Source organism: Periophthalmus magnuspinnatus, chromosome 15 (assembly GCF_009829125.3).
Source record: "Periophthalmus magnuspinnatus isolate fPerMag1 chromosome 15, fPerMag1.2.pri, whole genome shotgun sequence".
In the NCBI taxonomy this organism is placed as follows: Eukaryota; Metazoa; Chordata; class Actinopteri; order Gobiiformes; family Gobiidae; genus Periophthalmus; species Periophthalmus magnuspinnatus.
This window is the reverse complement of record NC_047140.1, coordinates 29,611,815-29,636,694: the sequence shown is the minus strand read 5'-3', so window position 1 is coordinate 29,636,694 and position 24,880 is coordinate 29,611,815. Positions and strand designations below refer to the sequence as shown.

Sequence of the window (24,880 nt, the reverse complement as noted above, 5' to 3'; positions counted from 1 at the left end):
AAACATGCCAGCCACACATTTCAATTATGCTCCGATGATGACAGTAACCTGGGTGTGCGCGCCTGCCGTGTGCTGGCTTTTGTTTGTTTTTTACGGCAGCACAATCAAAGTGTTGAAAAACTGCACTGGGAATAATGCTAATTAAAAAGCGCTCAGAACTCCTCAAGGGCGCAGATAACCGCTAACTTTCATCCTCTCATAGCTGCTGCATCACTGATCTATGTGCGTCTATAAGACTCTTACTGTACAAAATGTGCTGTTTGAGACATATGTTCTGCATTATGTTAGCTGGTTTTTAATGAGGGAGAGTGTAGTATTTGCTGAGATGTTGTCAAAGTTTTGGGGATAAGATGACAGCGTCCTTAAGCTCCAGCGCTCCCTGGTCTCATAAAGGGTAAACGCTTGAACAGAGTCTTGGTGTGTCCCCAGAGCACAGCCTCTGTACTGTAGCTGCTCCTGTACGAGCCTCTGCTGACGCACACAACTTCACCGCTACACCGCACCAACAGCTGGCTTGTTTCAGACAGTTAAAAAGACAGTTGTCAGAAAACTCGAGCCCCGGGCCAACAGTTGCTATAGCAACAGGACATATGTATAGCCCCCATCATCTTCTGTGTGCACCCCCCACAAAAAAAACCTCGTCACACTGTGATCTTCTGCTGCCAGCACAGATCCAGAGCTGATGTAAAAATAGAACAGTATCAGGGCATTCATTTTTCATACTGAACGGCCGTGGACTACAGAAGATTGCATCTACAACAGAAATCTCCTGGGGCTGTCTGGTTTTTAGAGATTTAAGATGATTTGTATCTCATAATAAAGTATTTATTCTCTGAGAACTCCACAGATGAGCCCTGGCCCTTCCCCCATTATCACATCCATACCAAGGCACGATGGGGACAGTCCCCCTGGCAGCTCAGGTCCGAGCGCAGGAGGAGAGTGCGGAGGTGTGGGTGACGCTGCAGCAGAGGAAGGAGCTGTGCTAAACTGATGTGGCAGTGTTATAGCTGCGAGGTGCTGCTCTGAGAGTGCAGCCACACATAATGGCCTCTGTACAGTGCATTACGAAACGCACCAACACAGACACATCATCAATGTTTCATATGGAGGAAAAGGGACGCACTGTTTCCCAACACTTTGCCGCTTTCCACTGCACAAATGACCACTCGCATTTCATAGTGGTAATATTTTATAGAACCATTTCTGTTGTTTTTTATGTGACTTTTGTCCACGTGGCACAAAACATGAAATAAAAAATATATATGCTATTCTTTTAACAATGTCCTTTCAATCTTGAACCACAGGGGGTTAAATGTCTGTGCTCTGTTTGTCCCAATGCTGGACAAATGTGTGTAAATTTATGTAGTTTATTTGACAGGGACAATGTACATTAATTAACATTTCTGTAAATGCACTACAATTAGCCAGATAGGCAATTTTTCATCTGTATAGTCAGTCAAGAAGTGCACCTCTAAATGTACATGTATTATATCACACAAAACTGACTCTTGTGAGCTTTAAGCCAAGTTATAATGCTGTTACCTTCTCAAAAACAGACCTGGAGTTGTGTTTTGTTTCATTCACACATGTTTGAGTGACACTTTATTATTAGTCTGTTACATCTCCAAAGCTCAAAATGCTCTGTTCCACCTTGTGATGTCATGACACCGTAGTTTTCAAATTAACAGCTCCTTTCACTTTTAGTTCAGTAGAGATTTTCAATTTCACAGCCTGAATATGCATGAAACAAAACACAATTCTTGGTCTGTTTGTGATGAGGAAATAACATTATAACATAGATCAGAAAACAGTAACATGTGCCCTTTAAGTCAAGTAAAGTTATGCCAATTAAACCACACGTCCTCTGACAGTTTAACGTAAATAAAAACTACACATTTTCTGTCAGGATAAGTTCAAAGCTGATCAGGGAAAAGAGATATATTAATCTACTTTCACGTGTCTGGTTTCAAATCCATCTTGAAAGCTCTTGTGCTGTAAACTAAGTGAGCGTGACGTCACCAACAGCGTTAAGCTCCAGTCAAATGAAGCTCATCGAAGCTAGAGCAGTTATAGAGGCGAATTTGGAGCCGAGTTCCATATAAAGAATTCTGACCACGAGTATCATAGTAACCAAAGAGCCAATCCAGAGCGAGGGTGAGGAAGGTAACGCCCCTTCCTGCCCAAACTGCTGGTTTAACAGAGGATGGGCACTTAGCAACGCTGTCAATGAAACCTGTTGCCAATGCTAGCGGGCGCAATCACGGGGAAAGAAGGAAGCTGATTTGTCTGTTATTAATGTTCATATCTTGATTTATGGACACAATAGCGAAATAAAAACACCTGGGTCATGTAGAGCGGGTTAATATGAACATTTTAAGACCAAAATGATGAGCCTGACAGCAGCAGTTACAGAGAGAGGGGCCACAGTTTTCTAATGTAAAGTGAATTGGAGGTCTAAACCCAAAAACTCGCCGTGTCACAACAAAAACCTTCATCTCGACCTCCACCTGTGTTCAACATTATTGCCTCGTAGAATGTTGTATCATCAGAAACGCAGCAACAAAACACCCTCACTCACATCCGATCATCATCATGGCCACGGCGAAGATCTTCTCCCCGTCTGTGGTGGGTGCGATGTTCCCAAAGCCGATGGAGGTCAAACTGGTCATGGTGAAGTACAGGGACGTGATGTAGACCGAGTCCTTGTTGGGGCCGCCCTCCCACTTGCCCGAGCCGCTGGTGTTGAAGCGATACGGCGTGCCCAGTGTCTCTGCCAGGATATACAGCCAGCTGTCCATTCGAACGATGTTAGTCTCCTCGTCGATGATCTCATAGTCGCCAATGCTGTACCTATGGGAGAGAAGGCCATATTTAATAAATGAGTTTTAATCAAATTACATATTCTCATTATTTGGTAAATGGTAAACGGTCACATTTTTACATAACGCTTTTCCACCTTCAAGGCACTCAGAGCACTTTACATCGAGAAACCACTCACCCATTCACACACACATTCATACACCAGTGTACACAGCTGCTGGGGGCGAGGTGGGTTAAGTGCATAGACTGTATACATAAATACAAATAGCCAACACACTTTACATTGGAAAATTGTGTCCCCTCTCTCTGTAACTGCTGCCGTCAACCTCGCCATTTTGGTCTTAAAATGTTCATATTAACCCGCTCGATCCTGGGGTTTTTATTTCGCTATTGTGTCCATAAATCAAGATATGAACATTAATAACAGACATATCGGGCGCCTTCTTTCCCTGAGGTTGCTCCCGTTAGCATTAGCAACGTGCTAAACCAGCGGTGTGGGCAGGGAGAGGCGTTACCTTCAACAGCCTCTCTCCCGATTGGCTCTTTGGTTGCTACGATACTCGCGGTTGGAATTCCTAATATGCAACTTGACTCCAAATCCGCCGCTGTAACTGCTAGCCTCGATGCGCTGTATTTCGTGGTGACAACGTGGATACCGTATGAATCCCCATGAGTCTAGATGTGGCATGTGAAATCTGAGCTCATTTGGACCAAAAACCTCGGAGTAGATAAGTTTTGAAAACACATGGCGAAAAATGTGGCCAATTTTCAATCCAATATGGCCGACTTCCTGTCCGCCATAGAGCAGTGCTTCAATTCATTTTAGCTTCATCTGACTGGAGCTGAACGCTGTGGGTGACATCACACTTCCTTTATACAGTCTATGGTTAAGTGTCTTGCCCAAGGACACAACAACAGCATTCATCTGTGGGAATCGCAATGATGTTTATGTTAAGCTACTGTTGCTAAGAGTGTTTGTTATTATGGCCAATAGGAGCAACAAAATCGTTTGTAAACTGATGATATAATGATAATTTGCTGTATTTTTTCCAACTTTTCCAAATATTTCATACGCCCCGTGCCAAAATATGAGCCTGTAACATTTAGGACAGTAAAATGATTTAGCCATAGACATGATAAATCCGACTGGAACAGATGATAGAGTGCTAATGCTAGTCCCACACTTGCCCCCTATAGTGGTCATGATCTGATTATACTGAGAAGGTCTGGGAACCCCATAAATTTACATATCAATGAGGAAAAAGCCAACTCTCTTGAAACCAGCAGAGCACTTCCTTTGCTTTAAGCTACAAAGCGCCCGATGAGTGAAAACATGTTGACAAAATGAAAAGCTAATTAATGCATTATCTGTCTTAATTAAATTGTTCACTACCGGTCATGCTATTTCTGTTATGTGCGTTGGAGAGTGGTTATTACATAAGTATACTAGTCTACTCAAGTAAAAATACTCTCTCTATTAATTCATGGGGTTTGGAGTGATGAAAATTTTGCATCATTGCCACAGCCAGGACTAAAACTAGCCGATAAACGATAATATTGAAACTAATTTATGCCACTGACGCAAAAACCAAGAGCAGACTTAAACCACAAACACTGAACAAATGCATGCACCAGATTTAGCTACTGTTGTTTTCCATCTGCAGTCCCTGTGCAGGTGAACACACATTAAAAATACACATTTCATTACAATTACATCATAAGACTATCAGTTCCTCATATAATATTAGCAGTAAAACACAATAAAATGTCCCCATGTCCACTGTCTGATGGTTTGAAAAGAAAAAGCGACTGAGCAAAAGCCGAGGATCTTTTTGGAACTATGCAATTCCGGTTCATATAGGACAGAGCGGATTAGTAGTTTTTTCAAAAGTTTGGTCATTTTTTTCAATGTAGGTGGAAGCTGCATTATTACAAACTCTATCTACAATAAATAAACAGCAGAATAAAACATTTTAATACTTAGTTTGCATCTGTAATGAGTCATAGAAGTCAGTAATTCAATCTTTTCCAGCTTAAATTTTAAAATATAGCTAAAAAAAATAAACAAATCTTTCCCAGTCGAGCAAAGAAACTACACATGAGAATACTGACCTCAAAAATATACTGTTCCATCTATCATATGTTAAACAATACAGTACAGATATAGTTATTATCGTGACAAAATATACAATCTTTTGAATAGGTAAAAGTCCTCAAAATATTCCGTATAAACTGGAAACTGAACTGTCCTTGAACGTATCAGGACTTGTTTTAATCTTTTGAGTTACAAACTAGATTCAATATTTATGTTATGCAGCCAGACCCAGGTGCAGACCAACCTGACTGAGGAGCATTTGAGTTTCAAAGGGGAGCAAACCTAATACTCTGCCTTTAAGTGGCATTATTTTAGGCTCCTGAAATGAGGGCGCAAATATTTTTAACTGAGATTACAATGCACGCTTTGCACCCATGTAGACCCAGGCCTGAATGTAAATGATAAATGGTTGGATTTTAATGCAAAAATTGAGAGGGCAAGAGTGGTATTTGGATGTGTGTAGACTGTGTAAAATTGCCCTTCAGTTTAGGGATCAGTCTCAAATACAAAGCTGAAAAAAAACTGAGGCACTCAAAAAGTACAAAATAATTAAAAGCTGTTCTTACCACATGGCAGATAAAGTTAAAATCGCAAGTTTCATCAGGGCAAAACATTTTTATATGGCGTGTTTCCACCTTCAAGTCACTCAAAGCGCTTTACATCATTCATACACCAGTGTCTTGCCCAGGGACACCACACCAGCATTTATCTGTGCTGTGGGAGCTGGAATCGCACCACCAACCTTCAGATCAGTGGACAAACGCTCTACAAACTGAGCCGCAGTAGCTGTAAACATTGAGGTATAGTGGGTACTTACCAAAAGCAAATTAAACATGATAATTAACAGTGTAAGTAATAGTAAAGAAGTGATTTTAATGTCTTTCTTATTCTGTAAAGCTCTTTGAATTACTTTATGTACGAGTTCTGCTCTACAAACAAACGTGCCTGGCCTAATTAAGCTACTACATGTTGTAATTAGCTGATAATCTTTGCCAACACAAACATGCTGTCGTGCTAAAGTGGTGTCATAGAGTCAAAACATCACATACCAAATACACGCGAGCCAGTGAGCAGCGAGTCCAAAGACGCACACCAGCAGAACCAGCACCGCCGCCCCGTACTCGATGTAATGGTCCAGTTTACGAGCGACCCGGCCCAAACGCAGAAGCCGGACCACCTTGAGAGAGCTGAACAGGCTGCTGATGCCCTGGAAAAACACAAAATATACTGTTTTTATGTTTTTAAGTTACAGTGAATAACATTTGTAGTGATTTGCAGTGGTGGAAGAAGTACACACTTTTGTTTCTTAAGTAAAAGTACAGATACAGGAGCAAAAAAATACGCACGTAAAAGTAAAGGATAAGTATCGCATGAAAAAATTCGTAAAAGTATTAAAGTACCTGTTTAGAAATGTACTTGAAGAGTAAAAACAAGTACTTCGTGTAGATTTTGAGTCTTATAAAGCTTCAAATGTGGTGATTTTGATAAAGATTTGAGCTGAATCGATAACTTTTTTGGTGTTTCTATTTGTATATTTTTATTTGCTCAAATTATGAACGTGTTAAAATAAATCCTCAGCCTTTTCAGCAGGTCTCAAACAATAATAAAAAGTACTTTTACTTTTCAGTCCTGCTCAAAAATGTAGTGGAGTAGAAAGTACAGATACTGCTCTCAAATGTAGTGAAGTAAAAGTAAAAATCCACTTTTAAAATCTACTCCAGTAAAGTACAGATACCTAAAATGTTTACTCAAGTACAATATTTTACTACTTTTACTTTATGTTCCGCCACTGGTTATTTGAGTACACAAATGGATCCAAATACAAAATTGGTAAGAAAAGTTAAAAATTAATTTGGGTAAAAAAATAAAAAAAAAGCTACAATGATCAAACTGCATATGCAAAAACGAACAAAAATAGTCTTAAAACTCAAACATTACTGCGCTCTGTGATATAACGCTACTTTTCTTAGTCCGTTACATAACCAGAAGCCAAACGTCAACTCAGCTAAAATCTATACCTAAACACCCACTCAATGATTTAAAGAGACAACGGAAATCGCATCAGTCTCCTTTCTAGTTTGTCAGTGCAGACGATATCTTTTGGGTGCTGCGTGTGTGTGTGCGTTTGTGCGTCAGGGAGGAGAGGGAGGTATCGATTTGGCTAATGTGCTGCGGTCTGCAATGTGAGTACTACTGCAGCGTTCACTGTCATCTGATCCAATCTCACACACAGGCTGCCAGACACCTCAGCTCGCCTCAAATCTTTTTACAGGCCCCACTCTCCAACACAATTCAATTACCGGCACACTGGAGTTTTGCTGCACTCTGTAAACACGGATTAGCCCAAAAGTTTATCACTGTATAAACCAGGATATAAATAGACGGCGGTATAGTAACGTGAGCGATAGCGACGAGCCAAAAACGTGAAATACGCCTTGTCGTTAAGAATAGTGCGTCGGTACAGCCAAAACCTTTTAGCACATTAGGGATTCATGTATTCTACGACCACATCAATAATTTAAGGATTATTCAGCCCCAGAACTGTTGTAATTAAGATTTCATATGGTGAGTAAATGGGTAGTTAAAAGCGAAGAAATGAAAGGTCCTTTTCTCATGTCATAGACCACAGAATTCAAATATAAAAGAAAATGGAGGTGTTTCAGATATTCAAATCGTAAGCGCGGATAAAGATTTGTGAGGGTCATATTAACCTAATGTTAACCTTTTGACTAATCATTCTGTAACGCTGTATTACTAGGACTGTCATAATAGCACATTTTGGGAGCTGGATTCGGCGCCACTAACCTGGAAATCGATGATGTTTACGCTGAGATTGGGATTCGAACCGGCAACCTTCAGATCAGTGGGCAAACACTCTCTGTACACATTGAGATATTGTCGGTACTTGTGTTTTTAATGTCTTTTTTATTCTGTAAAGCTCTCTGAAGCTCAAACTATCAAACAATAATACTAAAACTACTTTACGCCACTGACAATAAACACATTTTTAAATAAACAGTTTCATTAAAAGGCCTGAGCTGCAAAAAACAAACTAATAATCAGCCATAGAAGTAATTTATTCCACCCTCTACAGCTCAAATCTGACTTTCTTACATAAAAATGTCAAAAATCTCTACTTTTGCAAAGAAACTGTACATGCAATAAATACTGAGCTCCAAAATATGTTGTTGCAGCTTTCACACGTCGATATAGTGATTATTCTGACGGTCGATGTAAAACTATGCACCAAAATATAGAGGAAGTTCATAGAAAGGAGCATGAATATAGTTTGGTGTTTATCACTGTCCATAATGACCTCCGCCAAGGCAAAATGAGGGATGCATCTATCTAGCTTGTTCAGTTCTGGCACCAATATCGATATTTTGATATTTTTAAGCATGTGCCGCTACCCAATATTAACCAGTATCAGTATAGAGACAGAAAATGGAACTTTTATGACGTTTTAGGCCAAGATCAGCCTAAAAATAGTCTTATTATTACATCCTCTCAAAGGAGCAACCAGGATAATAGCTTAACCGATATTATGGAACCGATACTTGATTGGCACCTCAAGACCAGTATCGGTATCGGTGTCTATGCATCCCTAGGCAAAATAGGAAGATATAAGGCAACAATGCTCCGTCTTATGAGCTAATATAACCTATACATCTGGATTTATAATAATATGAATGCATTTTACTTTTTTTTTTTAGATATTTAGTAATAAAATATCGTGTATATTTTTATTTTTACATTTTAATCAAAGATAACTTATAAAAATGGGACGTTGCCAAACAGGGTTAACCAAACCTGCATGGACAAACGAAAAATACAACTTTAGTTAATGAAAAATGGAAAAAAACAACAACATTAGAACATGGTTAAAAGTCACGTAAGTCGTCCGCTTTAAGTTCATCCGTGTCTCTGTGCGTAAGGTAAATTAAACCCATGAAACGTGCGGCGTATGTTTCATTTTGAACTAGACTTTTGTGCTCTATGGACAGATGCCGTTTTCTGCCTTCAACAGCGTTTCATATCCACAGAGCTGTTGTTTCTACATGCCTCACACACTCCACTACGATGATGGATGTCTGTGCTGAAGCTGCAGTGGGCTTTTCCAGATAAACGGCTTTACATTGCTTATACAGACTGTCTACGTTTGTGGATTAGGTTTTACAAGTGGAATAGTAAAATGCAGTATACTGTTTTGTTTTGTTTTTGGGCTCTCCTTGTGTAAATAAGATAAAAAAAAAAAATACAGAAATAATATGGCACAAACAGTCAAAAAGCATCACATTCTGATCAAACTAAAGCCTACTTGAGTGAGTGCTCGGTGGTTCCAGTTCTTCGTCCATGCAACAACACAGGCAGAAGTGGGAGGGGCCATGCAAAAGAAAATAAAGGGATGAAAACAAAAATGAAATACATGTAAGGCTCGATGAATAAAGAGACAAGATTTTAAATAGAGATGGACCGATATGGGGTTTTCATGGCCGATGCCGACAGTGATTGTTTAAGAATTCAGAGAAGCAGATGGCTGAGCTCTGTATCGGCCTGTGCTCGAGAATGACAATATTTTTGAGCTGATTTTGATTTTTTGTCATTAGAATTTACTACAAACTCACCCACAGCCCCTGTTTTTTACCACAAGCTTATAACAGAGCTGTGTAATCATGTTTTGTCAGATAGTTGTTCAAATAAAGCTCTTTATGCAGCAGATCGACCAAAACAAAATGGCGGCTTACGCTAGAGACTTAAGGCCAATAGCCAATTCACTAAAAAGGCCAAATATCTGCACGATATATCAGCCAATCAATATATCGGTCTATCTCTAATTTTCAATAAACATAAAACCTACAAGCATTTTTCATCACGAGCGTCTCCTCATGTCACATTTTAACGGAGGATCATGGGTGGGTGTCAAAAATAAGTGGTAGAATGGAACGAGAAGTTTAACCCCATGCTAAAATTGTACAGAAAAGAACATTAAAACAATAAAATGTTGCATGTAAAGGTCTTACATTACATGAAATTTACTTTTGTGAGCTTTAAGTCATGTTATAATGTTGTTTCCTCATCAAAAACAGACCTGGAGTTGTGTTTTGTTTCATTCGCACATGTTTGAGTAACACTTTATTATGTCTGTCAGCATCTCCAAAGCTCAAAATGCTCTGTTCCACCTTGTGATGTCATGAAGTGATAGTTTTCAAGTTAACAGCTCCTTTTAGTTTAGCAGAGATCGGCAATTCCAGGCATGAAAATATCCAAATGAGTCTAGTGAAGGTGCGTGGAGTTTAAAAACACAGTGGAGCACTTCCTGTATTACCACATGATGACATCACAAGGTGGAACAGAGTGTTTTTCGTTTGAGAGAAGAGCTCAGCCTAAATATGCAGGTTTGTTTGTGTTAAACATGTGTGAATGAAACAAAACACAACTCCAGGTCTGTTTGTGACGAGGAAACAACATTATAACACACATAATAATAATGGATTTAATATTTTTTGTGTGTTTTCTTACAAACTTATTATTCTTTTCCCAGACATATTTAAGGCGGAGTTTTTGCGAGCGTTTTTGTATGTACTGTTATTGTTTTGGTTGTTCCTGGGTTGTCAGTCAGCACAAAGCAACATGACACATCGAGTTTTGGCCTGAGCGGGGCGGCGGGCTGTAAGCTCGCGGAGAACAACTTTGACAGGAGACTCTTCATAATAAACCCTCCCTCCTCTCACTGTTTGGAAACCTGACGGGAAAAACACCATAAAAGCCATCCACACTTTAGTAGAACTTAAGTATCCCCTGTGATTATCCAGCTGCTCTCACTCACATTCACTTTTTCAGTTCTGATACCGTTCTGATATCGATATTTTGACTTTAACCTGATATTAAACAGCATATCGACAGAAAAATGGCATTTATTTTTTTAAAACACAGTTAATTTATTACACGAGAGATCCAACTGAATAAAAGTTCAAACATTATGAGACGTTTTAGGCCAAAATCAGCCTGAAAATAGTCTTATTATTACCGGGATATCAGCTTAACCGATATCATGGAACAGATACTTGATTGGCGCCGATGCTCAAGACCAGTATCGGTATCGGTATCAGTGCATCCCTAGGCAAAATAGCAAGATACAGGGAAAAAATGCTCTGATTTATGAGCTAATATAACCTCTACATCTGGATTTATACCAATATTAATGCATTTTACTTAAGTCAATTCTATATATATGTGTGTATTATTTACTTTACATTAGACCATAGACATTTTATGCTTTTTAGGTATTAAAGTATCATGTATATTTTTATTTTTACATTTGGATCTAAGATAACTTATAGAAATGGGACAGTGCCATGCTGGATCACTCAAACATCCCAAGACAAATGAAAAATACAACTCTATTTAATGACTAAATAAACAAAAAACATTAGAACATAGTTAAAAGTCACATCCCCTTTAAGTTCATCCATGTCTCTATGTGTAAAGCAAATCAAACCCATGAAACGTGTGTGTGCCAAATCTGCAGCATGTTTCATTTTGAACTAGACTTTTGTTCTTTTGGGAGAATCTGTCATAAAAGTCATTCATGTTTTAGTAGAAGTTTAATATCGCCAGTGATTGTTTAGCTGCTTCCATTCAGTCCGAGGGAAACGGCAGCTGCAGTGAAGGCTCGTGTTTTAAGAGCACGCTCACAACTCATTTAACGCGTTTGGTGGGAAAAGTCGTCTTCAGGCAGGGCCGTATTTTCAGATAGTGAGCATAAAACTTACATTATGTCCAGAACGCTGCATGTGCGGGTTAAGGCCTAGTTTTTGTCGTTGGTGTCACTCGTGTGTTTTTATTGAAGAGAAAATAACTCCCCCTGGACTCTGATGTAAAAAGAATGACAAAAGTTTAATGTGCAGTTTTGCAAAATTGTCTTATAAAAAAAACAAGACCGTAGTCTTGTAAGAAAACCATCCAGCTTTTCCACATCGTGTTTTTAAATCTACTCCAAACTTTACTCAATGGAGGAATGAGTTTGGACTTTTCTGTAAATCTCTGACCCTTGTCAAGTCTAAAAGTGCATTCAAACTTCTTTCATTTATGGAAAAAAAAGATTTATAAATAAAAAAAATAAAAAATAAAAAAAGCCCTGTATTTTTACTTTGTTATTTATTTTTATGTAGAAATATTTGCCCCACTTTTTGTTTTTGTTTTTCTCTGCAAATTGAACTATTGATCTATGTAGTATTTTGTACAGTGCCTGATTTATTTGTATTTTGCCTTTTCTACACAAAAAAAGGAACACACACACAAAAAACAACATTTTGCGTGCTCCATTGCGTGTTCCTTTGCATGTTCCTTGTTTTTTTTTCTAGTGCATGCTCTCGCTCTTAAAATGACAGTAACATATTTATGTAAAAAATTAACAAAAATGCATTCAAATAAATTTTACTTATTTAGATAAATAAAATATTAAATCTATCAATATGAAATGATAAATGTAAACATAAAACAGCATTTATAACGAAATATAATCATGTATTATATTATGTTATTTTAATAGATCCATGTGTAAAACCTGCACTGGCTCCTGTTTCATATTTATTTGAAGCACTTTGGTCAGCTCAAGTTGTTTTAAATGTAGAAAATAGAAATAAACTTGATAAATGTATAGAGTTTAGAGATAAGAACAGGTTTGAAATGGATTGAGGCTTGATAAAATCTATAGCCTTACATGAGCTAAATAAACGGCAAATATATGTACGTTTTTGTTTAATCCTCTTTACCATAAGATTGTATAATGTGGCTGCTCATTACAGCCCGTATAATTGGAAAGAGTTGAGGGAGATGTTGTAATGACCTGATATTATGTGTTTACTCCAGAGCTGACCCTTTCTATTGTTCTAGTATCCGTTTATGTGTTGCTAACGTCACTACTTTTACATGTGACACTTGGTTGCCATGCCGACAAGTTGCTGTGAAGGTTCGTCAGTTTCGGGTCTGTTTTTGGAGACCGCTGTTCTTCTTTTGCTCTTGTTTTGGCGTGGGTTAAGGCCTGCAGTAGCCCTTCTGCTCAGAAAATAAACAACTAGGAAGAAATTTGGCGTGTTTTCTTACACCAGAACTGTACGGTATCAAAATGGCTGCACTCCAGAAAGATCATAGCACGCTGAGAAACAAAAAGTCACCTCTGAACTCCGTATTTTGGCTTTAACGTTTACAGTATACACGTTTATATAACACCGCGGAGAAGGGCCACTTTTGTACGGCGCTGTAGTTTTTAAATACATCGTTTAGTTTGGGGCATAGTTCCAAAAAGTATTCCCAAAATTGTATCTGCTGACCATAATGGCTGCGTTTTCCTCTGGTCATCTGAACTGCTGTCAGCGTTTCCTGTGCTGAACTGTTGAAAGACTAGAAGAGGTCAGAAACGCTGCAGCTGCAAATCCGAGAGAGCGAGAACCTCCCCAATCAAACCCCGTTTCACTGCAGTGTTTTGTGTCTAAGCTGGAGACACCTCTGGAGAGCCCGAATAAATGCAAACGCAGCACTTAAGAGACGCAGCCCGCAGCCCGCACACACACACACATACACACACACAAGCAGCGACATGTCTGAGCACACACACACACATACACACACACGCAGCGGCACAATGATGCATCCACATAATGAAAAGTGGCAAGTGTCATCCTGCGGGCTCCATTTAATCAATCTACTGTATACTGTATGTGAGAGAGGCCGAGTGGGTAGAACCAGGGAATCTCCAAAGAACATTCTGATTACATTTTATCTGCTGCAGCGCAAAAGAAAAAAAAACACAATTATTTGATAGTGGGAGAGATATCCATCCTATTTGTGCTTTTCAGGAGCGCATCTGCCAACACAATGAGTCAAAATTCCAATGTGTCAGACCCATAGACTGTATGTATAAAAGGACATAGCTAACCTGCTAGCCGCCGCGCTCTAAACAGAAAAAGTATGGGCGCGCTTCCGACTTCTTGAACTCTGACTCCAATTCACTTTACATTAGAAAACTGTGGCCCCTCTCTCTATAACTGCTGATGTCAGACTCGTCGTTTTGGTCTTAAAATGTTTGTATTAACCCGCTCGTGATATAGAACTCGGCCCCAAATTCGCCGCTATAACTGCTCTAGCCTCGATGAGCTTCATTGGACTGGAGTTGAACACTATGGGTGACGTCACACTCGCTTAGTCCACTTCTTTATACTGTCTATGGTCAGATCCAAATGCACATATACAAAAACAACAGAAGCTAAACATATTTAACTGCCCACTCTGCTACAAACACAAAATAATTCCTTACACACATTTAAAAGATTACGTGTATTTCTTCTGGATCGCCACATGCTCTAGCTCAGGGGTCTCAAACTCAAATTATCTGGAGTCTGGATGAGGCAAGAAGGAAACGTCATCACTGCTTTCAACATACACGAGGAAACATGCCAATTCTTGTGGATTTTATGGATATACATTGTTATTTGTCGAATCTTTTGTGACGGGAGAACAAACAGCTGACCACAGCGCGAGTGACACGTGCGTTTGGTGTTTACAGATTTGGAGGAAGCGTCTACACACAACTTGTTAACGCCGCACTAACATTAAACTTTCATATTGTCCTACACAAAATATCGTCTCGCGGGCCGCAATTGGCTCCCAGGCCTTGAGTTTGAGACTCCTGCTCTAGCTCATTGTTTCTGTTTAATGTCAGTTTAATCCCGCAGTCGTCCAGGTGGTTGTTAGTTATTTTTGTTAGTTTCAGTGTCGTTAGCTCCTCCCTTCAGACAGATATAAGGCAGTGTCCAGCAGTAATCTGACCAGCCAAACGTCTTCAATCCTACAACGATTTGTCCAGTTGACAGATTTTAATTTTTCTTTTACTACGTTTTTGTTTAATCCAAAATAGTTATGAATTTGGACTCCCTCACTACATTAAGACGAATGCTCCTCTCCTCTGGTTAACTGATTGCATTGAATAACTTGAATACATTTACTTAGTGGTTAATGGTTCTGTCTTTTTTACCCATCCCAACTCTCCCAGGCTCTTAATGACTTTGAGGTGATGTTGATGCAGCACAATGTGTCAGTTTAATAACACAACTCTCCTTTCCCAATTAAAATGTGCCAATTATCTGAAGATCCTGTGATAGCGCTCGCACACACGCCTCATTATGTCCCCGGCATTTATAAATTCACAAACAAGCAAATCATTATGGAGTCCGTATTTTTACACAACACAAAACAACACGGGTTGACTGGGTGGGGGGGAAATCTGCCAAGTGTAAATAAAACACACAAATGAGATAGCGATGATATGAAACGTGATATGAGCGTTTGAGCGTACCGGAGTGACCTTTCAAACTGAAAAACCTGTCCTGACGTTTGTGAAGAAGACAGAATTTTTTTATTTATTTACTTTTTCTGGGTAAATGTTAAATGATTAATAGATTTGCTTCGTGAGAGGGTTCAGATCCGGTCGGGAAACGACTTGTAAGCAGTGACGGGAACATAGACTGTATAAAGAAAAGGACTAAGTGAGCGTGGGGTGGGGTGATTTGGGAGCCAAGTTCCACATTTGGAAGTCCGACCGTGAGTATCATAGCAACCAAAGAGCCAATCCAGAGCCAGGCTGTTGAAGGTAACGCCCCTTCCCGTCTGCACCTCTGGTTTAGCAGGGAGCGGGCGCTTAACAACACTGTCAGTAAAAGCTGTTGCTAATGCTACCGGGAGCAACCTCAGGGAAATAAGGCGTCTGATTTGTCTGTTATTAATGTTCATATCTTGACTTATGAACACAATAGTGAAATAAAAACACCAGGATAATGTTGAATGGGTTAATACGAACATTTTAAGACCAGAATAACGAGTCTGACAGCAGCAGTTACACAGAGGGGTGACAGTTTTCTAATATAAAGTGAACTGGAGCCAGAGTCGATGGAGCCAGAAGCGCGCTCATGATTACTTCCTATCTGGAATGTCGAGGCTAATAGTTTAGTCCATTTATACATGCAGTCTATAGATGGGAAGAATACTTTCAATTTTAGTTAGAGAATACTGAATACCCAAATAAAAATGTATTTTGTAATGTTTTCTGTTACATCGGCCAATCAGAGTACTGTGTTCTGAATACTTTGAATACTTTTACACTACACTGCATTATATTATAGTGAGTGTAAAAATATGTCACAGTATTACAAACAGATTTATTTTTGTTTGTTATGCATTAATTTATGTCCAGAGCTGCACACATTTAGAAAAGTAACTGTATTCTGAGTACTACCAAATGAAAAAGTAACTCTACCAGAACAGTTACTCAAAATTAGTATTCAGAATATGTATTTTCGGTACATGCGTTCAGTTACTTCCCAAAACTGTAAGTTCACATGAATTTATGTTATGTTTGAGCCTGTGTGTTTTGCTAATTGCAGTGATTCAAGTTACAATTTCTACTTGATTGATTGATTATTTTTGGCAGATTTTACATAAATTATATTGCAGGACCTCAAATGTTTCCAGCAGTGTCCACTAAACACACACTTTGGTACACAAACATTACCAAAGAATTAGTTTGAAATGGCGTGTGAGCAATTACAGATGGTCAGAGGAGCTGATGGAGCAGATTTTCAGCCTCACTTCTGTCAGTCGTCCCAAGGGCAGCTGTGGCTCCATTAGTAGCTCAGCAGCACCACGAAAAGAGTGAAGGAATAATGGTCACATGGTCACATTTTTATATAGCGCTTTTTCACCTTCAAGGCATTCGAAGCACTTTACATCACTTTACATTCATACACCAGTGTACGCAGACACTGTAAAGCACTTCTGGAGTCTTGAAACATACTATATAAATCCAATGCATTATTATTTGTATCAATCTGGTCCCATGTTTGACTGTGTGGGGCTTTTGTTGTTACAGTCTGTACCATAGACTATATAAATGGATATAGCCAATGGCACTATCCACGATCATGAAGAAGATGATCACTTCCTATTTAGAACGCTAGAACGCAGAAAGAAAACTGAGTGTGGCGGAGCTGGCCTGGGAGGCATCAACAGCCTCGCTCCGGATTGGCTCTTTGGTTGCTATAATACTCGTGGTCGGAATTACATATGTGGAACTTGACTCAAAATTCGACTCTTTATACTGTCTATCGTCTATACCGTCTTGAATTACACAGATTTGTCTATTATTTTTTAGGTATTCAGACTTCCAGATATATTTTTGGCATTCAACTGTTTATTTTTGCCTTTACTTTGTTTTTGCTAAGATCTGCAGTTTAACACAATTATAAATAAATAAATAAATAAATAAAGACAACGCAACAGACGACTGCAAAAAGGCGGCTGCCTCTGCTCCACCTGTTCTCACTCACCTCGTCCACGTTCTCAAATGCGTTGATGACGTCGTAGGGCAGGCAGGACAGCAGGTCTATGACAAACCAGGTCTTCAGATAGTTCATGCGGATCAGCTTGGGGTCAGATATCACCTCCCCCGCCGGCCCCACAAAGGTCGTGTGGAAATTCAACACGATGTCCACCAGGAAAATCACATCCACGATACTGTCCACCACCAGCCACGTCACGTTGTTCTGCTTGGTCTTGAAGGAAACGTTGTAGGGAACCATGATGGCCGTGTAGAAAGTTAGAATGAGAATCACCCAATCCCATGTGGTTTTAAATAGACAGTAGTGCAGGATGATGTGTGGAGGGGTCTTGGGGGTCTCTTGCTTGTACTGAGGTAGGATATCGGAGCCCAGCTGGAGGACCTGAGAGAGAAAGGAAAAAAAAAAAGGCTTTTATTCATGCTTTGACAATGTTTAAATCCAGGCTCAAAACGGTTCTATTTAGCTGTGCACAAGACTGAAAGGGTTTTGCACGTTTATTTGTACAGCACAATTCTACACAAAGTAATTCAAAGTGCTTTACAGAATAAGAACGTGTTACGGACCAGTCCTGTTGTTTTGGCCTTGCCTCCGCTTACGCAGATCCACCCACCGGTTGAGCCGCTGGAGCGGTCCAGCAATCAACTCGGGAATAAAAGCTCAGAGCGCGCACCACATCAGCATTTGTTTGGTTATTTAGTTTATTTTTTTATATTATCTAGTTGTTTAATTTGTATTCACTTTTGAACACCATTTTTGTAAGAATAAATTTACTTTATCATTTTTTACCACATCTCCACACTTCTGTTTTGTTCTACACCCGGGTTTAACATCATTTCGTTGCGTGCCACCACCCCTGTACCAAAATAAATAAAGGACAATACAACAAATCAAAACATAAATAATCATAAATAAAAATCATAAAATGAACATTAAAAGGGAAGAGTGCAGGATAAAAACCTTTCAGTCACATGCACAGATAAACAGAACCGTTTTGAGCCTGGATTTAAACATTGTCAAAGTAGAGGCCTGTCTCACAACTTCAGGAAGAATGTAATTTTCTGATGATTATTTATGTTTTGATTTGTTGTACAGTTGTCCCTCACTATATCGCGGTTCACCTTCGTGGCCTTGCTGTTCATGTTTTTTTTTGTGCAATTTTACATGTTTGTTTTTTTTACAGAGTGTATGAACGTGCATAGTGTTCTTTGTCCTGATTGGCTGTTGGACTGTAGACCATTGTCCATCAGTCTCCTCCGTGCCGTGTCTCCTGTCCAGTACAGAATGTGTTCAGACAAATTTACATAAACGTTGGATCTCAGTGTGACTCTGAAGTGCTGTATGTTTGCAATTTGTTTTCTCCCCGACAAAACCCACAATGTCGATGAAACGTTCTGCACCGACAAAGACGCCTACGAAGGTTTGAACTTTGAGAGAGTTTAAACGAGAGAGAAATGTGAGAAAATGTTAATGCCTGTGTGAGAAAAGTGTATAAAGTGTGTGGTGATATAATAATTGTAAAAAATAAAGCTGATACTTCGCGGATTTCGCCTATTGCGGGTTATTTTTTTAATGTAACTCCCGCGATAAACGAGGGACCACTGTATTGTGATTTTAATGTCTTTGTTATTCTGTACAGCACTTTGAATTACTTTGTGTATGATTTGTGCTATGCAAATCAACCCGCCTTGCCTTGCCTTAATGAGAAACCATTGTGAAACAAGCCTGTGAGCTAGATGTATTGTAATGCGTAATGCAAACCTCAGCTAAGCGCGAGTGCTTGTGGACGTTCTCCCCCTTGTGAACGGTGGGCTGGAGCTGCTGGAGAACGCCACGGCTGCTGGTGAGGGCCCGAGTTAGACGAGCAAACTTCCCCCAACCTGTGGAGCGTAAACACACAGAATGCAAAGTGCTCTCAGACAAGTAAACAACCTCTCAAGTCAAGAAAACTCTACGACGCACATGAGAAAGAGTAGACCGTGTACTTTCTATCAGGGGAACTTGCGGACCAGTTATGCATAAATTATTTGAAGTGGTCTGGGTCTAGAAGTAATATGTTGAGTCAGTAAATGATCTATGAGGCTGCTTAAGAATTCTATTAAATATGAGATTACCAAACCGCGGGCATTCTTTACTTCGCAAGCCTTCAATCTAAACTAAAACCAGTACGTAATGTTTTAATTCACTGATGTGTATAAATATATACACCCATAATATGATGTTTTAGTTCATTTTCGAGCTTGTGTAAGAACAGATTGTGAGGTGTACCTGTGCTCAAAATGAATAAATGAAACTGAAACGCCTACTTCTACAAGAGAATGATTTCAGTGTTTTAAACAATGCTTTTTTGTGTAATGTGCGCAGTTTGCAGTGAATTGGCAGCACCATCTGGATACAAGAGCATACAGAACGAGACTGGATCCTACAGAAGCCCCAAAAACTTAAATGGTAAATAGTCAAATTTTTATATAATGCTTTTCCACCTTCAAGGCACTCATAGTACATCCACATATTCACACATACATTCATACATCAGCGTAAACAGACACTGGGGGCAAAGTGTCTTGCCCAAGGACAAAATGATCGTATTCATCTGTGGGAGCTGGAATTGCACCATCAGCTCAACCAATGATGTTGATGTTGAGATTCAGATCAGTAGACAAACCTCAACAGATTTTTCTTGAGGTGGCTTGCATGACTCCATGGAAATTAAATTGAAACCATAAAAAACTCTTATTTTAGTTTATTTCTTGGCAAAAAAGTGACATGATTTAACTGTGAGGAGAGTTTTTTTCCTCATCTACAGAACAGAAATCGACCCTTTTCATGGAGCTGCCTGGCTGGTTCCAGTTTTCTCAAAAAAGTGCGGAGCTGCTCTTCCTGCAGAGTCTGGCTAAAATAAATCAATATTTAAAAATCAGACAGCGGACAGCAGGTTCCAGATGGATGATCACAGACACCATGTTTAGAGCTTTAGAACGATGTACGCACTTAACCAGAGGAAACTTCTCTGTTTATAAATGTATTTGTGCCTCAAAGCTAATGCTAATGCTAATGCTAACCTAAGCTAAAACTCAAAATAGAACAAAACAACTTTATGAAAATACATCTAATGACGAGTCCATTGTTTTTCTGTGCAAAATCATTCAGATTGTAGCACTATTTTAACATCAGAGTCATTTTAATTTCAGTTAGCATTAGCATTAGCTTCAAGACACAAATACCTTCTTTTCTAATCTATTTGTAACTTGTTGTCCGCTGCCTGGTATTTAAATATTGATTTATTTTAGCACAACACAATGAATACACAATGAATAGAGCGAGTCCGCGCCTTTTGAGAAAACTGGAACTACCCGGGCAGCTCCGTGAAAAGGGTCTATTGCGAGACAGGACTAGCGCCTTTGTGGATGTTCAACTGCAAAAGAAACCCGGTTGTAAATAATTATGGCACATCACCCCAAATTACTGTACAAGCATAGTTTGGGTCTTGACATGACATATTTCCGTGTATCCCCGCTCTCTTAGCCTCATTAAAGCGCTCCCTTGTACTAGGTTGTGTTCACAGCAGGATGTCAGCAGAATTCATTTTTCAGGCCAAGCTACGTCTCTATGATGGGCAGCGTAAACCAGCTCTGAAAATAATTATGACGCTAGCCCTCTAAGAATATGCTAGCTGTTGTTGCCAATCAGTGCATTACACGAGCACTACCTGTTGATGCACTGAGCCAAACTATAATCTTTTGTTTTAACGAGCCCCTTGCCGGTTCTGTCAGCTTTGTTTGTTTGCAATCGGCTTTTTAAAGTAATTCATGCTCTATTTTGCCTGTCTTCAACTGTTACACACACCGATGAACAATCTTGCGTGCCCGGCTGAGTGTGCTTGGGCAGATGCACAAATCTTTTGGGTCACATATCCAACAAGCCCGACTTTAGCTTCCAAAGCATTTTACCAGCCGCCAAATCAAAAAGGAGCCGGAGCTAAGGGAGAGTAAATATGAAAAGCAAATGTGGTGTTAAACCTTTAGAAGAGTCGTCCTCAATGGGCTGTTTGAAGGCTGTAATATCACTGAAAGTGCAGAGAAACAAAACCACTTTCTCCTGTTCGTTTCGGATGGGCGCTATCTTCACAAAAAACCACACAGGCGTCCCTAGAAGAAGAAGAATACAGACATAGATATTTACATAATCGTCCTGGGAATTTAAAACTTTCCTTTTACAGCTGATACTAGGCCTGTCAAGATAACAAAATTTGAAGTTTGATGTATCGCTGAAGTAAATAAATGATAATATTGAAACTAATTTATGTCTCTGACATATATTTAGTTTATAGATTTATTATTTTAACAGGGATCATGTGCAAACCGTTTTAATCTTATAAAGGAACAGATGCTTCACACCAGATTTAGCTAAAGCTATTTCCATCTGCAGTCACCCACAATAACCCAAGAGCAGATTTAAACCCCCAAAAACTCTTCTAAATCTACAATATTGTTAAAAATCATGAGCTGCAATAAATAAACAGCAGAATGAAAAACTCGGTACTTAGTTTGCATCTGTAATGAGTCATGCAAGTTATTAATTCAACCTTTAACAGCTTAAATCTCATTATAGCCTAAATATAACCACAAAATTTAGCAGTAGTGCAAATAAAACATACACACGGTGAATACTGACCCCATAAAATATAGTTGGAGATTGTTATGAAGTCGATATAGTAATTATCATGACAGGCCTAGCTGATACAACTTTGAATGGTACAAACTCATTTTTTTCTAGCAGTAGAAGGCGTCTTTGGTCCAGCTTTCAACCAATTACTGCATTTCCAGAAAGGTAGAAACACTGGGCTGGCTTTGAACTTGTGTTACCGAGCTTCAGAATACATTTGCATAACAAGGAACTTAGGATTTTTTTTTTACTTCAGTGTTGCTACTCACTGTTCTTCTTGTACATGAGTATTTCAAAGGAGTTCATCTCATAATTCTCGAACGCCAGCCGTACTTTCTCCGTAGTGTCCTTGTCGGTGAGCTCGCCGTACATGAAGCTGGAACACACAAAGGGAGATTGAAGTTAATCAGCTCTGAGATGGGACCGGCTCATTTGTTCTGGCTCTGCAGGACGTGGACGACGATTAAACAAACTTTTATCTATTAGTTTCAGTGTGTGTCATGTTAAACTGTGGGGCTGTCACAGGGAGGGGCTTTGATGTAGCTGTCCTCTCTGGGCCTATAAACTGAAAGACTGTTTCTACTACAGCAAAAACTACAGAGTTTAAATGATTACTTTACTTTACTACTGCTACTACTACTACTACTACTACTGCTACTACACATAGACAGAAATTTGGGGGCCCAGGACAAGAAACTCTCTCTAATATAAATTAATAGGAAGAGGGTCCGATTCTGGGCCCCCAAGACCCTGGGACAACTGACTCCTCAACAACAAACTACTACAACAACTACTACAAATACAATTAATACTACTACTACAGATACATCTACTATAACAACAACAACTACTACTATTACAACAACAACAACTACTACTACTACAACTAAAACTACATCTACAACAACAACTACTACTACTACTACAGCAACAGCAACTACCACTACAACTACTACTAATACAACAACTACAACTACTACAACTGCACTTAAACCTACAAAAACTACAACTACTACTACTACAACTATAACTACAACTACTATATCAACACCTACAACTACTACAACTACCACTACAACTACTACTACAACAACTACAACAACACCTACAACAACTACTACACCTACAACAACTACTACAACTACAACTGCACGTAAACCTACAAAAACTACAACTACTACTACAACTATAACTACAACTACTATATCTACACCTACAACAACTACTACCACAGCAACAGCAAGTACTACTACCACTACAACTACAAATATAACTACAACTACTGCAACTACAACTGCATGTGCACATACAAAAACTACAACTACTATATATACACCTACAACAACTACTACTAGTACTACAATAGCAACAACTATTATTACAACTACTACCACAACAACATCTACAACTACTACTACTACAACAACTACTATTGCTACTACTACAGCAACAACAACTACTACTACAGCTACAAATACAACAACTACAACTACTACTACTACGACTACAGGAAACACACTCCTCTGTGCCGTTGCACATAAGGTCGTCTGTCTGTGTTTGTCTGTTGTTGCTGTTGGCGGCGGCTGTTTTCATACACGGTTAATGTGAAAATATGCACCAATTTAGTTTGGCTCTAAAAATAGGTCCAAATAAAGATAAATGTTTTCTGGACGACTAATTGCCAAAACGCAAAGTTCTTTTCAAAAACAAATTAGAGTGTGAGTCGGGTCAGAGTGCTACGAATGCATTTAACCGCTCGCCACAGACATCCATCTCACTTTGGTTATTACCGCCACCCTCTGACACTCTGTTCCTCCGCTGATCTAAATATAACCCCCAGTTTGTTATGAAATACAAAAAGCAGGCTAAATTTAATGAGACGCCGTTACGATGCTCAAGACGAGACTTTTTCAGACTATTGCTTGATGTAATATCGCTGATGAATGTCCCCCCTCCGCAGACTCATTCCTTCAAAGCGAAAAACAGCTGAAAAACAAACGGCCCTATCACATGATGTAAATCCCACAGGTCCCCCCGCTGTATGTTTACCGAACCATGCGTGGAAAGAAGAAGAGATCCATCAGCGGAAGCGAACGCCAAACGCTGACTTTGATTGGGGCGTGACTTGAAGAGAAAGGCGCTTGTGATGTGGGACAGTGAGCGTGTGCAAAAGGCAACTTCAAATACGCAGAGAACACAGGGTTATTCTGAGGCGGCCGTTATCGTCTTTGAAGAAACTGGAGTGAAGATTGTATAGATGAAACAAACTGATTTTTTTTTATCGCTAAATCAAGTTATACATACTTAAAGGGCCCGTATTACGCTATTTTCTGATCTATGTTATAATGTTTCCTTGTCAGAAACATATTTGGGGTTGTGTTTTGCTTCTTTCACACATTTTTAACACACAAATCCAACATATTCAGGCTCTGAAACAGAAAACATATGACATCACAAAGTGGAACAGAGCATTATGAGCTTTGGAGATGTAAACAGACTAATAATAAAGGGTTACTCAAACATGTGCGAAACAAAACGCAACCCCGGGTATAATTTTGAGGAGGTAAAACATTATAACACAGCTTACAAGAGTCAATTTAGCATAATATAGGACCTTTAAAATCAAAATAATTGGAAAAAATCCCGCCACATGGGACACATTGGCGTACGTCTGGATGAATGGGGAGGAATTGCCTGAGCTAATATTAAATCAATATATCACCGGTTCACTGCACAGTGCTCACATAACGGTAGATAATGGTCATGTTCTACAGTTTTCCACTACACTCGAGCGAAGGATGAGAGGACAGGCGCAAGGACTATTTATGTCTTTCAACAGCTGCTATAATAAACAGTTTTTAAAAGTGTCATTCAATTTTTAAAACCAAAACATTTTACCTTTAAACGATCG

At 39.3% G+C, this 24,880-nt stretch overlaps 1 protein-coding gene across 2 annotated transcripts in view; it reads right to left on the bottom strand.

Annotated features, from left to right (window-relative positions):
- Nucleotides 1-24,880, bottom strand: part of kcnh1a (potassium voltage-gated channel, subfamily H (eag-related), member 1a) — a 57,667-nt gene that overhangs the window by 19,836 nt on the left and 12,951 nt on the right. The window contains exons 3-11 of one of the 2 annotated variants that reach the window (XM_055227170.1): nt 22,239-22,345; nt 21,324-21,452; nt 19,066-19,184; nt 17,277-17,688; nt 14,949-14,969; nt 13,691-13,700; nt 10,552-10,583; nt 5,965-6,142; nt 2,579-2,850 (exon numbers count right to left, since the gene is read on the bottom strand). In XM_055227170.1, coding sequence (XP_055083145.1) covers nt 2,579-2,850; nt 5,965-6,142; nt 10,552-10,583; nt 13,691-13,700; nt 14,949-14,969; nt 17,277-17,688; nt 19,066-19,184; nt 21,324-21,452; nt 22,239-22,345 — 1,280 coding nt within the window. The remainder of the gene's footprint in view (nt 1-2,578; nt 2,851-5,964; nt 6,143-10,551; nt 10,584-13,690; nt 13,701-14,948; nt 14,970-17,276; nt 17,689-19,065; nt 19,185-21,323; nt 21,453-22,238; nt 22,346-24,880) is intronic. The other variant, XM_055227171.1, reaches the window with a different exon arrangement.